Here is a 17092-nt window from a genome sequence, read left to right as displayed (position 1 = left end):
GTATAAAGGGTATTCCTGGATACTTGCCCCATTTCACTGACAATCCCACATCTGCTTTCAGGGAGACCCCATTTACAATCTGTACAATTAGAGAATCTACCCTACCATGGCTGTAGCTAGTGGAAAAATCCCTAGCCTCTAGCTAGAATTTACACCCTGCCATTATCTTAGTTTTCTGTCATATTTCTAACATATTTCTAGCTCCCTCTGCTCCTGGCACACAATGGCCCGATAGGGCCTGTTTTTCTCTCTCATCTGGCTCCAGGGCCTCTCTAGGAGTCTGGGGAGGGCGAAAATGGCCTCCCCCCCGGAGGTCCTCCAAATGCCAGAAATGACTCTTTTGCCAACTTCTGATGGGACCAGAAGGCCTATTTTTTGCTGTCCCCCGCCTCCAGGGCTTTTCTAGGAGTCTGGGGAGGGCAAAAATGGCCTTCCCCCCCGGAGGTCCTCCAAATGCCAGAAATGACTCTTTTGCCAACTTCTGATGGGACCAGAAGGCCTATTTTTTGCTGTCCCCCGCCTCCAGGGCTTTTCTAGGAGTCTGGGGAGGGCAAAAATGGCCTCCCCCCCCGGAGGTCCTCCAAATGCCAGAAATGACTCTTTTGCCAACTTCTGATGGGACCAGAAGGCCTATTTTTTGCTGTCCCCCGCCTCCAGGGCTTTTCTAGGAGTCTGGGGAGGGCAAAAATGGCCTCCCCCCCCGGAGGTCCTCCAAATGCCAGAAATGACTCTTTTGCCAACTTCTGATGGGACCAGAAGGCCTATTTTTTGCTGTCCCCCGCCTCCAGGGCTTCTCTAGGAGTCTGGGGAGGGCAAAAATGGCCTCCCCCCCGGAGGTCCTCCAAATGCCAGAAATGACCCTTTTGCCAACTTCTGATGGGACCAGAAGGCCTATTTTTTGTGTCCGCAACCTCCAGGGCCTCTCTAGGAGTCTGGGGAGGGCGAAAATGGCAAAAGTGTTGCATCCGGCCCACGATCACATGAAGCAAGCGCACAGTTCATTGGTCCACCTGCTGGCATTCTGCAGGCAGGAACTTGGAGCCCCCTGATTGGATAAGCTGCTGACAGCTCGAGTATAAAAGAGCTGTCAGTTCAGAGAAATCGGCTCACTCCCTCCTTAGCATACTGAGAGAGAGTTGCGGTTAATTGTTGTTAATAAAGAGCTGTTAATTGTTAACCTCGCCTCCGTCATTGCCGCTGGTTCTAAACTAGAACACCCACCCTCCTGGAGGTCCACCAAATGCCAGAAATGACCCTTTTGCCAACTTCTGGTGGGACCGGAAATTGTCAAATGGGCCATTTTCAGCCTCTAGAGGACCTCCCGGGGGGGTTGGGGAAGGCCATTTTCGCCCTCCCCAGACTCCTTGGTTACCACCTTTAAAGCGCTCCATGGCTTAGGACCTGGTTATTTACGGGACCGCCTACTACCACCAATAGCCTCCCACCGGCCAGTACGCTCTCATAGAGAGGGACTCCTCCGGGTGCCGTCAGCCAAACAATGTCGGCTGGCGACCCCTAGGGGGAGAGCCTTCTCTGTGGGGGCACCTACCGTCTGGAATGAGCTCCCCCCAGAGATACGGAGGATCCCGGATCTGCGCACCTTCCGCCGCGCTGTGAAGACTCTTTTATTCCATCAAGCAGGCTTGGCCTAATCTCCTCCCTCTTTTAATACATAAATTTTAAATCTGTTCTTAAATTATTGGGGTGTTTTAATTTGTCTGGGCCAAAAAATGATTTAATTCGATTTTAACTGGTTTTTTAAATTTTTGTATTTATGTATCTTATTGCTTGGCTGTTCACCGCCCTGAGTCCTTCGGGAGTAGGGCGGTATACAAATCAAATAAAACAAACATAAACATAAACTCCTAGAGAGGCCCTGGTGCCAGGTGAGAGAGAAAAATGGGCCTTCCCCACCTCCACCCCCGAGGCCCTCCGGAGGCAGGAAACAGCTTGTTTCCCTACTTCTGGTGGGCCAGAATGCCTGAAAATCAGCTGGCCGGCACGCACATGTGCACCGGAGCTGAGCTCGTGTGCCCACTGATATGGCTATGCGTGCCACCTGTTTGCCACCCTACAAAAATATGCACAGGGATTTGCTGCTAAGGAAACATTCACCTGTTGCATTGTACAGGTAGTCCTTGACTCACAACAGTTTAGTGACTGTTCAAAGTTACAACACTGAAAAAAATGACATAACCATTTTTCACACTTATGACCATTGCAGCATCCCATGGTCGCATGATTTACATTTGGATGCTTGACAATCAACTCACATTTATGACATTGCAGTATCCCAGAGTCATATGACCCCTTTCTGCGACCTTCTGGCAAGCAAAGTCAATGGGGAAACCGGATGCGCTTAACAATCATGTTACTAATTTAAGAATTGCACTGATTCACTTAACAAATGTGGCAAGAAGTCATAAAATGGGGCAAAACTCACTTAACAAATTTCTCACTTAACAGCATAAATTTTGGCCTCAATTGTGGTCATAAATTGAGGACTATCTGTTTACACTTTCTTCATATTGAAAATTGTCTTCATTATAGCCGAAGTTTTTTTTAAAAAAGTGTACATTTAACTTGAATCAATTTCATAAAATTATAATTAGCCAAAATCATGGCCATTTTATTATATTTGAATAAACATGGATGAGCAGTTGCTTATTCTAGATGTGTAAAACTGTATATCTCTATAAATTTATATTTATATCTAAGAAATAAAGCAGTCCTAACATGTATATTGATTCCTTCATTCTCCAGTATTTCAGAGAAGAATTGTTTTACATGTCACTCATGGAAGGAGCCTTATCTTTCCTTCTAATCTGAATTAAATGGGGAACCTTTATGGATAGGAGGGGATCCAGAGGTGGGATTCACTTACCTTCCCTACCGATTTGCAAATGTGAACTCGTGCGCGCTGGCTTCACTCGCACACCAGTGGTGGGTTGCTCCCAGTTCGCACCGGTTCGCAAGAACCGGTAGTAAAAATTTGTAGTAGTTCGGAGAACTGGTAATAACATTGGCTGGCCACATCCCTGAACCGGTTCCCTGCCCGGTCACCGCTCGCTTACCCCACCCACCTCATCAGAGGTTGGGGGTTTTTTTACTTTTAAAAGCATTTTTTCTACAACCTGCGTTTAAAAGTAAAAAAAAAAAGGCTCTGATGATTGTGCAGCTCAGCTGGGATCATCAGAGGCTTCTAAAAGCATTTTTTTCTGCAACCTCTTAAGGTTGTAGAAAAAATGCTTTTAAAAGTAAAAAAAAAAGTTGGTCACGCCCACCCAGTCACATTACCCCCCACCAAACCACGCCCACAGAACCAATAGTAAAAAAATTTAGAACTCACCCCTGTTGCACATGCCACATCTGCGCATATGCATGGCCTTCTGCGCATGCATAGTAGTCGCACATTACGTCTGGGTAGGTGGGCAGAGCCTCCCTCAGTAGCCGGTTGTATGTAAGATCCTCATATCAAAAGCTGATCCTTAGCTGGGAAATAGTAATTGAACATCTTTAGTTGTTTATTTTTGAAGTATCTTTCAGTGCATTTAGATATTAACTTTCAGCATTTATTTTCCCATCAACAAATATTATGTTTTTCATGCATATCTTCCTACTTAAGTTTGGGGCTGTTGTTATTTCCTCTCCAGGGTATTTAAAATTGATGAATTGAAAACTGAAGTATTTAATCAACTGGCAATGCTGGAGAAGAGAGTGGAACGTGAGTTCTTTTTTTCTACTCATAGAACAGATTAGAAACTTTATTGGTTTAATCATCTGACCATATTAAAAATATAAAACCAATACAAGTATACCAGTAAATATAAAGTAAAAAAATAGTAAGGCACATTCCTGACAAATTGTCACATTATAATTAACCCCAATTGGATCTAAATAATCTGTCCTCTTCAAAATGGCCTTTGATATAAAGGCTGTGGTCTTATTAGTGATATGTAGGTTCATTCCCTGCAGTAAGTAACATACAGTAGTTGCTCCTGGGTGCCCCAATATTTTTTGTTGTTTTTAAATACTCTAAATAACCAGTCCTTTCTGCAGAATACAGTTTGCAATCAATGATGATATGTGCAATGTCTTTAACTGCGGGTGCACCAGAAATACACCATTTCTGTCCAGACGGAACTCCATAAAATCTCCCATGAAAGATAGATAAAATCTATCATGAAATCAGGTTGTTCAAAACGATCTCTAGAAAAAGCTCTTTGTTTTTGAGGTGTATAAGTTGTTAAATATTTTTTCTATCTGGGAGGCTGATTTGGGTTGAGCCAACCATCTCAAGGAATGTGATACAATATCATCTTGGGCAGCCACATCCATTGACAGTTTCTCTGAAACATTTCTTGGCCTTCAGATGTGATTAGACTGGGAATTGGATAGAGAATCAATATTGTGAGATGGCATTTGAAAGGTGGGCATCCCAAACATGAGGGTGCTTGTTATGCAAATGTTCATCAAAACCAAGTGTGAGGTTTTCTCTAACAAGCTGAAGCCTAGAATAAATTTGTACTAGTGTGAGATTTTAATCTTTTTATGAATATACAGTACCTAATGCCTTCTTTTTGGCAGGGTAAAATATAGTATTGGAGAAAGAGAAGAGGGGAAAGCAACCTTTCAAGTCCAAAATTCTTCTTTCTCATCTTGCATCTTTTGCACAGAAATGTAGTATAAAATCTTTAATCCTGTGCAGTAAATCTATATTCTCCTAAATAACCTGAGAAGATTCTGAGCTGGATTGCACTTCTAGATAGGATCCTTCAGTTGTGATTCTTTCTCTGAAAAGCAAGATGAAGGCCATGTTCAAAGATGTTCTGAGTACTGCCTAAGTTCAGTGGCAGATTTGCTGAGAACAAAATCAGCAATATTCTAAAATTCTAAGAAACCTTTTTATTGGATCCTAAAAATTAGGAATATTTAAAATGCAGTTCTTTGGGTGGGAGGTGGAAAGTATATTGTAGATGACTAGGCTGAACCCCAGGGAAGGGTCAAATATGTCATCAATCTTGAGTCCCTTTACGCCCACAAGAGATCTAAGTCCAGCCCACATTGAATTCCATTTACTCTTATGTACCGCCAATTTGCTTTGACAGTAGTTCAGATTCTTATAGAGAGCTTTAGCGTACAATAAACCTATAAATTCATTTGAACTGCCTGGACTCCTGATTTTCTGAGCTTGACATATATTTTTTAAAGCTAAGAAAGAAGTGATACAACAAATTCACATGTATCTAACAGCCTTTTTTGTTAAGACCTTATGTAATCAATACTTTTTGATTGATTATGAGCCATCAGAAAATCAATTATTATAATACTTTAAAATGATAATTTTGCGTAATGGAATTTTTTATCACTTTCACAATCTACATATAATAAAGGTTTATGTCTGCAAATTACTGCCTTGTAAAAATAAAATTATCAGAATTTGGTGAAAAACAAGGTTCTGATGGGAGGATTTTTCCTTTAAACACTCAAATTCATATGCAAATAGTATGACAGAAAAATACAACAATATGAAATGGAATTCAGGAATGTATGAACATTTCATTAAAATTATTATTGAAACAGACAAATGTATAATGAGCCCAAAGGACTGAAACTTTCTGTCTTAAATAGCTTCAAAGATTTCAATTAACTGTTTTTCTTTATGAGTTTTCAGTATACGTTTTTGTACAAATGAAATTTGGAGCCACTAGTATTTTCATGTAGTGACACGGAAACACAAATGTGTTCAAATTACTGCTGGGGAGACTTAGTTCAATATACGTTCACATCCTGTTTATCCCCAAGTGAGAATCTGAAGTTTCTAGTTTATAAATGTCTATGACACACATGAATGGCCATTGATAAGTGAGAAGAGGCCATGCCTCTTTACAGAGACTGAAGTATTTGAAAACTACTAAAAATAAAGATTGTTCCAGTTGCTTGCAGAGGTTTGTTGTCAGTGCTGCCCAGCAGGAAACATGCAATGCTGGTGTGATGAATGTCCCAGTCAGGCTGAGAATTTATTGCTGAGCAGTTCATAAACATTATAATGCCAGTGTAAAAGTAGTTCCAGCAAGTTTGTATGGGAGGAACATTACAGGAAAACTGCCTCATAACGTGATTCTGTACCAAGAATATACCAAGAATATATTGATTCACATTCTTTCGTACTGTACGTGGTATTATGAGCAGCACATGCTACCTCCTCTCCACTGCTTAAAAGAACCAGTTTCTTTCTATCTATCCTCCTAATATGCCAGTTAGGACACCAGGCTGAGAAAAAGTTGGCCCAGAGCTTAGTGTAACAGCTGGTGCTTCTATATAAAGAGCTATCATGAAACCATTTTTTCATTTAATAAGATGCTAAATGGAAACCCAATGAAGCATTGTCACTATATAGTGTTTTGTATTAATATAGTATATTATAGTAGTGCCACAGCTTGCTGCTTTCATTTATTCCTATTCTAAGAAATAGTCCGGGGAAGCTGAAGAATGGCTGGATGTTGCTGCTGTGGCTTACAATAGTGATGTAGCTACTTTTCTGCTACTTCTAATGTTACTCTTAGTGTTGTATTATTTGAATGATTGATTCTATTTGCAGTACCTGCCCATAGAGGAACAGGTTTCAGGTTGAGGGGCTGCTGAATCACCGGCCTGCTGTTTGGTGGCTTTTGAAATTATATTCAATTACTGCAATGAGATCCTTCGAGCTTCTCCATGGTAACCCTCCTGTTGTTTTACTTTGTTGACAGTGGAAGGACTGAAAATAGTGGAAATTGAAAAGTGTAAGAGTGACATTAAAAAGATGAGGGACGAAATGGCTGCAAGAAGTACCAGGTAAGCTTTGTGTTTTGTTGCTTGTGAAGAAAAGCACTTCTGAATAGCCACTTCTGCATTGGGAAAGTTCTGAAGATTTATTTAGCAGCTAATCCAGAGATACCCAGGATAGAGTGTGATGGTCAGTTTAGTCTTGGACATGGAGAGCCAGGGTCAAGTCTCCATTTCACCTTGAAAACCCCAAGGTGGCTTGGCCACCTCTCGCCCCTTCTGTTCAACATTTATGTGAAGCCGCTGGGTGAGATCATCCGTGGTTTTGGGGTGAGGGTACATCAGTACGCTGATGACACTCAGCTGTACATCTCCACCCCAGACCACCCCAGTGATGCCCTTGACGTGATGTCCCACTGCCTGGAGGCTGTACGGGTCTGGATGGGGAGAAATAGGCTCAGACTTAACCCTTCCAAGACCGAGTGGCTGCGGCTACCAGCGTCCCGGTATAGTCAGCTGACGCCATCACTGTCTATTGGGGGTGAATCTCTACCCCCCACAGAGAGGGCTCGCAATCTGGGCATCCTCCTGGATGCACGGCTGTCTTTAGAAGAGCATATGATGGCCGTGGCCAGGGGGACTTTCTATCAGGTTCGCCTGATTCGCCAGTTGTGCCCCTTTCTGGACTGGGACACCTTGTGCACAGTCACTCATGTCCTTGTTACCTCCCGGCTGGACTACTGTAATGCTCTCTACATGGGGCTCCCCTTGAAGAGCACTCGGAGACTCCAACCAGTCCAGAATGCAGCCGCGCGGGTAATTATGGGTGCAACTTTAAAGTGCTCCATGGCTCAGGACCTGGGTACTTACGAGACTGCCTTCTGCCACTGATAGCCTCCCACCGACCAGTTCGCTCCCACAGAGAGGGACTCCTCAAGGTGCCATCGACCAAATTATGTTGGCTGGCGAAACCCAGGGGGAGAGCCTTCTCTGTGGGAGCCCCTGCCCTTTGGAATGAACTGCCCCCGGACATATGCAAGATCTCTGACCTCCGAGTTTTCCGCTGTGCTCTTAAGACCCTGCTCTTCCGACAGGCAGGGCTAGCTTCATAATTGAGTTTTAAATTCAGAGTTCTTAAATTTTTTGGGGTTTTTTAGCTAATTTTGGCCTTAAATGTAATACTTTTAAGAATTGTTTAAATTTAAATTGTGATATTTGTATTGTGTTTTACCTGGCTGTACACCACCCCGAGTCCCTCCGGAGAGGGGCGGTATAGAAATAAAATTATCCTTATCCTTATCCTTATTATTGCCCAATCCATTTCACAGGGTTATTGCTGGATCAAAATTAGAGAAGACGACTAACTTGTGCTCTCAGAGAAAAGGTGGAATATAAATACAGTAAATAAATCAGTATTAAATTAATGTTCCCTAGAGCTCTGGGGAAATGGTGGGATATACCGGTAAATTTAATAAATCAATAAAAGTGGGTAAAATCCAACATTTAAAAAAAAAATATTTAAGTAAATTATATAGCTACCCATCCTTTAGTAGTGACTCCGGGCAGCATGTAAGATTAAAATCAAGAGTGGGACTTGCTTCCAGGTCAATGTGCATAGGATTGCCATCTAATAAACCAAATAATGTCTCATTTTCAATGGTCATTATTCACAAATTATGAAGCTTCTTGGTGTTTTTTAAATCAGTATGGAAAAAAAAGACAAGATTCATTAGTTTTGTTTAAGAACATATGGCCACTTAATAGTTAAAGAGTAACTGGAAAAATAACTCTTGGAAAGATTAACATCTTGGTTTCCCTCCATTAAGCCATCCGGTAATAAAGACTTGTGCCCTTGGTTTCATGCAGAGAACAAAAATTATTCTGCCAAAAAAAACATTAGTTTGGTAACAGACTCACTTACAAGAAGTAGACCTGCTCCGATACAAAATGTAATCTGAGAAAACATCACAATATATACACAGCAACTCCTCTTGCACTATGAGAGAATGTGTATGTTATATTTTAACCCCCCAAATGAGTTGTTTCCTTTTTACGGAAGAAGCCAGTCAACTAATCTGATAAATTACCAGGTTTGGAATTGTAATTAAAACAACAGCAGAAGCAACCATTGCTTGGTATGGCAGACTTTGTGAATTTAAAAACATCAGGCTGTTCTGTAGCCACCATTCCTCATACCACAAGCGCATGAGCAGCTAAACAGACATTTAAAACTGTTATGGAAGGAGAGGAATAGGGAATCGTTCTGAATCTTAGTCAAGAAAATGTTGTGTACCTGCATCTCAAATGCAGACTGACTTATCTATCATGACCTGGGATGTGTGGGGGAGGGGGAGGGGAGGAAAATATTAAATTATACTATTATCAATTGTGGAAAATTATGTCAAGATGTGAGACTTGTATACTACATTTAACTGTTAAATGTGTACTACATTTAACTGTGTTTCAGTTAATATTTGTGTTTCTTTGCACAGAATTTTACAATTCACTAAAGACAATATTTGTAGAGTTCTGAACAAAATATTTTAAGGGTTTCCTCTTTGTAACCCTCAAAACTTTTCTTTCTACTTGTATCACTTCACTGCCATTTGTCTTGTTGGAAAATGCATATACTCTAAGAATGAAGTTGAACCTTAATATCTTTAACAAAAGTTAAACCACTCATCTAGGTCACAGTTCTAAAATCTACTGGTTACTTCACAATAGTCTTTCAAGGTTTCTTTCTGTGCTCTTTCTTTTACTTGCATTTAATTTTTCAGCACATGTAAGAATATATTTCTTAGGATATGAAAAATAACAAGTATTCAAACCCACAGAGCCCCTGTTTGTTAATTCTTGCAATACTCTGTCTTTGTTCTCTCCTCCTTTTTCCATGCTGGGATACGGGATAGAGTGCCTTTTTGGATTTACATTGCCCATGAAACTCGTTTGACAGCACTCATAACTTCCAGCTTGCAAAAAACTTTTCTGAACACTATTATGTTCATTGTCGTTTCTTCCTTCCACTGCAATACATCAGCTATATTTTCCCTCTCTCTTGCACACACAAGTTCATTCCTGCAAAGATTGCACTCTTGGTGCAATTTCAAAAGTTGTATTATATAGCAGTGGCCCCCAACCTTTTGGGCACCAGGGACCTGTTTCGTGGAGAAAGGTTTTTCCACGGACCAGAGGGGGTGTGGTTTGCATGCTGCTTGCATTCTGTGGATGGGGCTTCACTTGTTTGCGTGGCCCAGTTGCTGGCATGTCATGGCCTGGTGCTGGTCCACAGACCAGGGCTTGGGGACCCCTGTTATATAGCATGCACAACCATCTCAGTTTAAACAGGTAGCTTTTGCATTAGCATCTGAATCTAGTTCTTCAGGACAAACTTAGATCATTGCTATGAATCATTCATATTCATTTCATAAAAATATCATTTGTGTGTGCATATGCACATTCATATGAGCGTTGTCCTGAAAAGAGATACTTATTGAATAAAATGACAAAGTTTCATGCTTCCACGGTAACATGACTTGGTATTTTGCTGCAGTGGTATTTACCATTTGGGGTAACTGATATTATGGAATGTACAAAAGAGGAGCAAAAAAATAGTAAGCAAAAAAATTTGAAGGCACAAAAAAGGAAAAAGGAAAGTAAGCCTAAAGTACCTAAAAATAGCATATGCCATTACCATTCCCTATATGTCTCCATACCATTTGGTCTTTGCAAACCATCCTTGCTTCTCCCACATCACTACATCACAATTATACTTTGCATTTTGTGCTTTTAGCTTTTTACAACTTTTTAAAGTTTTAATCAACTCAATCAAACCAAAATTTCTTCTTCCCCTATCACTTGATCCTTTCAGTCTTCATGCATATATATTTGTTTTGCAACTCCATCCTCATTACATCATACATAATATTGGACCATTTGCTAATCTTTCTATTTATTCTTATGCACACTTTTCAACTCCATGTTTGTTTATTGAATTTATATATGCTGCCCTTTTCACTACCTCAAGTGATTCTGGGTGGCTTATAGTAGTATAAAAACATATACTACTAAAAATATTAAAAGCATGAAAATTAATATTAATATTAATTAATATTAACAACAACTAAGCAAATAAAAGATTAAAACCAGGAGCACGAATAGTTACAGCCATTGACATTTCATTCTCATTCAATCAACCACCTCCAATGCTTATGCAAAACATTCTACAACATAGCCCTGTTCACTATTGTATAATTTTTCAGAATTAATAAATATACAATAAACTTCTTTTCCCATGTTCATACATTTCTCACTGATCTAATGAAAAGCAAAATAATCAGTAAGTGTACAACAGACCTACAGGTCTTCCAACTATAGGAAATATGCTACTTCTACAGCTGGAGACATCCAGTCCCACTTCATTGGTTGTATTCCATAAGTGACTCACTATAAAATCCCCCAAATCCACCTCCCTCTGCTGTGCCAGCCTTTTGAATGAAGTTCCCCCCTCCACCCCCAGGGAGATTTCACTTCCAGTGTGCTTCCTTCCTGGATTTATGGGCAGTATGTCTTTGTGAATTAAACAAATTCATGTCCTTGTCTCCCAATTCCCTTTGACCCAGAAAAGCCAATTAAACCAATAGGATTTACTGAGATAATGCACTGTGAAATCAATCAGGATTGAGCCATACCAAAAACAGGGAATAAATGGGCTCCCTCCTCTTTATTTTTCTTTTGACAAAAGAGAAGGAGATGTTTGTTACTTGACAGTGCAGAGGAAACTCCATGGCAAATGGGAAGCCAGTGGGAAGTAGATAAGAGCAGGCACTTATTGGCAGTTTTCTCAATATTTAGTATGGAAAGGGCAAAAGCAAGGACAGAACTGGCCCTTTCAACCATGCCTCACTACCATATCCACTCATCTCCCTCCCTTCCTCCCTCTCTCTCTCTCTCCCTCCCTCCCTCCCTCCCTCTCTCTCTTTGGAATCCCTGAAAACAGTGAGTCAGAATGCAAACTCCACTGCAGTTTGGGACACAATTGAGATGCAAATGGCTGTGTGATCAGCTACCAAGGAATGCAAATTGACCTCAGGATTAAAGGAGGTTAGTTTGCAAATGAAATAGATTGTCCTGTGGTAGAATCCTCCATATCAGCTACTTTACATTTAAATAGAGAGATAAAAGAAGTTCCTATTTATCAAGCAAATTTAACAACCATCCAAAGATGTACACAGCTTTGTTTAATTTCTGCTGCTGTTTGTGGTGTATTTTTTTCCTCATAGCAATATGAGAGGCAGAGCACAAGGAAGAAACTGAATATGCCCTTTTCTTACTAGCTTTGCAAGTGTTTTTATTGTATCATTTACCATCTTTATATTTCAGACATTTAGATAATGATTTTATTCACCTTTTGAATAAAATCAGACTATCTGTCTGTCTGTCATTCATCTGATTTCTATCTAGCCTTTCATCCTGGAGCTCAATGCAGTATAAACAATATTCCCTCATCAGTTTTTACACAATAATCCTGTGAGAGACATTAGCAGCTGAGATTGGTCCAAAGTCACTTAGTGAGCTTCTGTAGCTAAGGGTGGATTGAATTCAGGTCTCTTGGTCCTAGTTTAACAACTTAATCATTATGCCACTGTGCTATAATAATTAGAAATAATAAGTAGGAGAATGAAACTAGTTTTATTTTACACCATGGCTGAATGTGGTTCATGACATATATGTTACATCAAACTGAGGTATTTTGCCACTGGGAAAAAAAGCAAGATGGTACCTGCATTTTAAAAAAAAACAATTTAAATATTACTTTTGTTTTACAATGGGACAAAGTTCTCATCCACATTTGAGAAGGGTAGGTTAAGAGAAATTGGGAAAGGCATAGTACACAACTTTATCTTCAAGGACCTCATTCCCACTTTCTGTTTCTATTTTGGTAGATTCACTCTTTTATGAATAGTTTACCTATAGCAGGAAAGGTCCTGTAAGACTGCAGTTGTTCTTTTTTCATGAAGCAAAAAACTGGTACACAGTTCTAATCAACAGCCATTACTTTGTAAAATTCCTTCAGTGTTATATTGCTGATACAGACATTGTGTGAGAAAAGATTTCCATATTTTGAAAAGTATGAATTGGATTTCAACTCATAGTTTAATGTTTACACATGCTGGATAATGTAAAAGGGGCCCCACATAAGGAAATAAATGTTTTAGCATAATAATCCTAAGTATTTCTAAGTAGAGAATAAGGATTGTTGAATGTCACCTGCATGTTTAAAAGTTTTCTTCAAATAAATAAATAAATAAATAAAGGTTTCTGCATCTGTAGCATATTTTAGCTTTGGTTTTTTTTCCCCCTAAAGACTTAAAATGCACTTTCATGTTTGGCAAACAGACCTTCAAATGTTACATTTCTTTACAAATCTCTTAGGGTACTATGTTATTCAGAGGAAAGCAATTTGGTTTGTCTGCTGTGAAAAGGGGGATATTAATTTTGCAGGAGTTATCCTTTAGAATCAACATTTTGATTGTGCTCAATGAGTTTAAATGAAATTATTTTTGTATCACTTATTCACAAGGTTTTTTTAGATACTGAGTGTTGGATTTTGTTTTCTGCACAGGACCAACTGCCCTTATAAATACAGTTTCCTGGATGAAAACAACAAGCTTATACCCCGAAGGGATGTCCCCTCTTATCCTAAGGTATAATGTCATGTAGATACATTCAGAGTATCTTTAGACAGAACTGATCATCACAATAACTAAAATTATTCTTGGCATCTTTTGCTTTCCATCAAATAATGCCCAGAGGTTATTATATGCAGGAAGGAAGATTCAAGATCATTACGCCGCCACGATGACACGAGTTTGACATCCCTGCTGTAGAAGGTCCCAGGATGCGATTTGTGAATTATTTTAGCAGTCCTTTAAATATTCCCACTAACTGTTAGTTCTAGGAATGGAATGGATGCTGTGATAAGTGCTTACACTACCACACTTGCTTTGTCTCCACTGTATGTCTGAGGGCCTTTCACCAGTACTGAGCCCACCCATTCTTGGTGCAGCAGAAATCTTTACCAGCATGAAAAAAATCATGTCCCATTGCTGATCTTTTCCTGCCACTGTTTCAAGCAACTGCAGTCATCTAACTCTCCTTCAGAGTAATTAATAATGAACGTAACAGGCTTTATGCAGTTTGAAGCAGGATTTGGTTGTATCAAAATTGGATGGAAACACTACTTTGACATATGTGTAGCTAAAGACAATTTAATGCTCTCTCACTTAAGGACTGGGGATCAGATAAAGATAACATCTCAATAACACAGCAGAAAAAATAGGCTGCCAGGACATGTTTCTGCTATAGTTAGTTGCAAGTGGGAAAAGGCCCATACTCTTTGTGTTTGGGTGGATGGATGGATGGATGGATGTTTTGGGAAGATACCTGATTTTGAAAATAAGCATTTAGCTTAGAGAAAAACTGAAGCTGAGTCATCCAATTTACTGATTGAAAGATAAACAACATATATTCATAATAAAAGTTTGTTTTTCTCTCCAGTACATGCTTTCTCAGGAGACAATAGGAGCTCTTAGGAAACCAACTTTTGATGTCTGGCTGTGGGAACCCAATGAGGTAATGCAGCACTTTGGAAACAAATCCCTGACCTCTCATCCTGTAAGGTTGTTTTGTGGCTTTGTTCGTGATTGCTTGAGGACTCGGACCTTGAACTTAGTGTCATCCAGGAACTGCTCTGAAAATATACAAACAGAGTTCAGTGTCTAAAAAGACTGATTCTATATATAGAGGTAGAGTGGAAAAACAAAAGAAATTTCAGCAAAGCAGTTATAATTACAGGATTTCACAAGAGTAGAAGGCAGCAATAGATCAAGGACAGAGCTAATCATAGTTTAGCTCTGTCCTTGCTACAGGAAATGTAGAACTAGATCATTCACACAGATGGCTATGGATCTGCCCTTTAAGATTTTCAATGATGCAGAATTTATCTTGGTAACAGCTGCATTTGCAAGCTGCTCTTACTATTAAGAAACCTCTCATCATGTTCAGCTGCAATCTGTCTTCCTATACATCCATTCTAGGCATTCCTTTCAGGACAGCAGAGAACAAGACTTTGTCTCCTTTGGTGAGAAAATTCTTCAGATCTTAAAGAAGGCACTGCTTTCTCATTCAATCTTGCTACCATTTAGGCATGAGCTTTTTCCTTTAACATCTTCTCACAGTATCATTTTAAAAGAATTATAAAATATGTAGACCACCTTTATCCATCTTTTATATTGAAAAGTACCTTAAAGTGTTTTATACGACAATATAATTAATAAATCACTGCATTACAAATTGAAAAGCATTAAAGCTTATTAACTAGATTAAAACTTCACTATCCAAATAAACTACAGTAGAGATGTAGGGATCAGTTTAAATTTGATTTGCACCAGCCATTGACATATCATTTGTTTGATTATATTTTCTATTTAATTGTTGGAGGTTCTGCTTTATTTTATGCAATTTACCCCAAAATATACATTTATGCAAAAATTATTTTGTACCAAAAATTACAAAAAAATTCATGCTGAAGGATTACATAATTCCAAAATGTGAACTGTTTTGTTTGCATTTTTGGCAGAGGAGGGATGGTAATAGAAAAATGCATTGTGTCATATTTCTGCTGCAATTGCTACTGACTTAGGTGATTATATAAATTTAATTTTAAAGAAATATGTAGCAGATTTCTATTTTGTTCTTTGATTTAGCTAATGTTAAATTCAAAATGTACCCTCAAAAGGAATATGCTAATATGACTCTTTTAAAAAACACCTTTTGAAGTTCCCTAGAAAAAGCATTTCAAAAGTAGGGTTTGCATGTCACGCTAAAGCATAATAAGGTGTATTTTTAGTTTAATCCAAATGTTATTTTAGAGCAGGAAGCTTACTTTGAAACTACATTTTTGTCGGGTTAATTGTTGCAATACAGGGTTAAACAGATATGACAATATGGATAGGTAATGTATTTATGGTTTCTTAGTTTATATCCGGTTTATACTCCAACCTACCCTTTAATCAATTTATTGAGACCGCAAAGCGAGTCAACAGAAAATTGTGGGGAAACAAATCAAGAACTGGTTAAAATGTCACCTGTAAGGCTTATTCTACTTGTTTCTGGCTTCTTTACTAAACTATGGTTAAAGCAGATGATGCTTTAGCATGACACATAAACACATATGAAGTCAAGGCATCACCATAAAGTATCCTTCATGCCTTTATCATGCACCTCTTTTCCAAAAGCTGCCCAAAGAAAAGTTTCTCATGTATGTTCGTAATGCACAGCCAAGTTGACATGGGAGGAGATATTATGAAAGAATTTGAATCCTAGCTCACATAATGGAATATTGTAAATGCCAAAGTAATTGTATTACTAATACTTAGAGGGAAGAAATGTTCAGGTTTAGAATGCTGAATGGTCAGCATTCGCCACTGAAAAATAGAAATTTATTGATTATAGATTGTTTTATTTAGCATGGGCAGAGAATAAATTTAGAGTCCTGAGAATTGATCCCCTGCCATAGAAGAAGGATACTGAATCATGATATTGAATCAAGAAATAATGGTTGGAACCTAATCAAGGAAAGAAACAACCTGGAATTAAGGAGAATTAAATTGTTGTAACAGTGAGGACAATTAACCAGTGGAACAGCTTGCCTCCAGAAATTGTGGGTGCTCCATCACTGGAGGTTTTAAAGAAGAGACTGGACAGTCACTTGTCTGAGATGGTATATACAGTAGGTTCTCCTGTTGGATTAGAAGATCTCCAAGGTCCCTTCCAGTTCTATTCTATTCTAAATTCTAAATGTTGCTGATTTGAACACAAGTAAACATCCACTGTAATTCTGGGGATTTTTTCCTTATTTGTTAAAAATAAAAAAGCATTACATAGAACAATGTATTATATTGTAATAATATATCATCAGTTATCATTTGGGCTCCCATGACTTGTAAATTTAATGAGTTTTGGAATTTAAAAAATTAAATTTGTTATTTCTTAGCTGCATTTAATAAGCTATATGCAATTTATTTTTAATACACAAAGAAAATATAAACATATATACTTTTTAAATTTTTCCTCCAGATGCTGAGTTGCTTAGAACATATGTATCATGATTTAGGACTGGTGAAAGACTTTAACATCAACCCTATCACACTGAAACGGTGGCTGGTAAGTTGCCAATGGATTTTAATCAAGAATTTAAAATATTTGTAACTTTACAGATTTGTAAGTCTGCAAAAATATATTCTCAACGTAGACTCTAGTACTT

General features: G+C 38.7%; 1 protein-coding gene across 1 annotated transcript in view; it reads left to right on the top strand.

Annotated features, from left to right (window-relative positions):
* PDE9A (phosphodiesterase 9A) overlaps positions 1–17092 on the top strand; it is a 73519-nt gene that overhangs the window by 38940 nt on the left and 17487 nt on the right. The window contains exons 6-10 of the mRNA XM_070943489.1: positions 3654–3724; positions 6753–6837; positions 13391–13472; positions 14326–14400; positions 16906–16992. Coding sequence (XP_070799590.1) covers positions 3654–3724; positions 6753–6837; positions 13391–13472; positions 14326–14400; positions 16906–16992 — 400 coding nt within the window. The remainder of the gene's footprint in view (positions 1–3653; positions 3725–6752; positions 6838–13390; positions 13473–14325; positions 14401–16905; positions 16993–17092) is intronic.

Source organism: Pituophis catenifer, unplaced genomic scaffold (genome assembly GCF_029215685.1).
Source record: "Pituophis catenifer annectens isolate HBS135680 unplaced genomic scaffold, rPitCat1.0.hap2 SCAF_4, whole genome shotgun sequence".
Taxonomy (NCBI): Eukaryota; Metazoa; Chordata; class Lepidosauria; order Squamata; family Colubridae; genus Pituophis; species Pituophis catenifer.
This window is presented reverse-complemented; position numbering and strand designations above follow the sequence as displayed.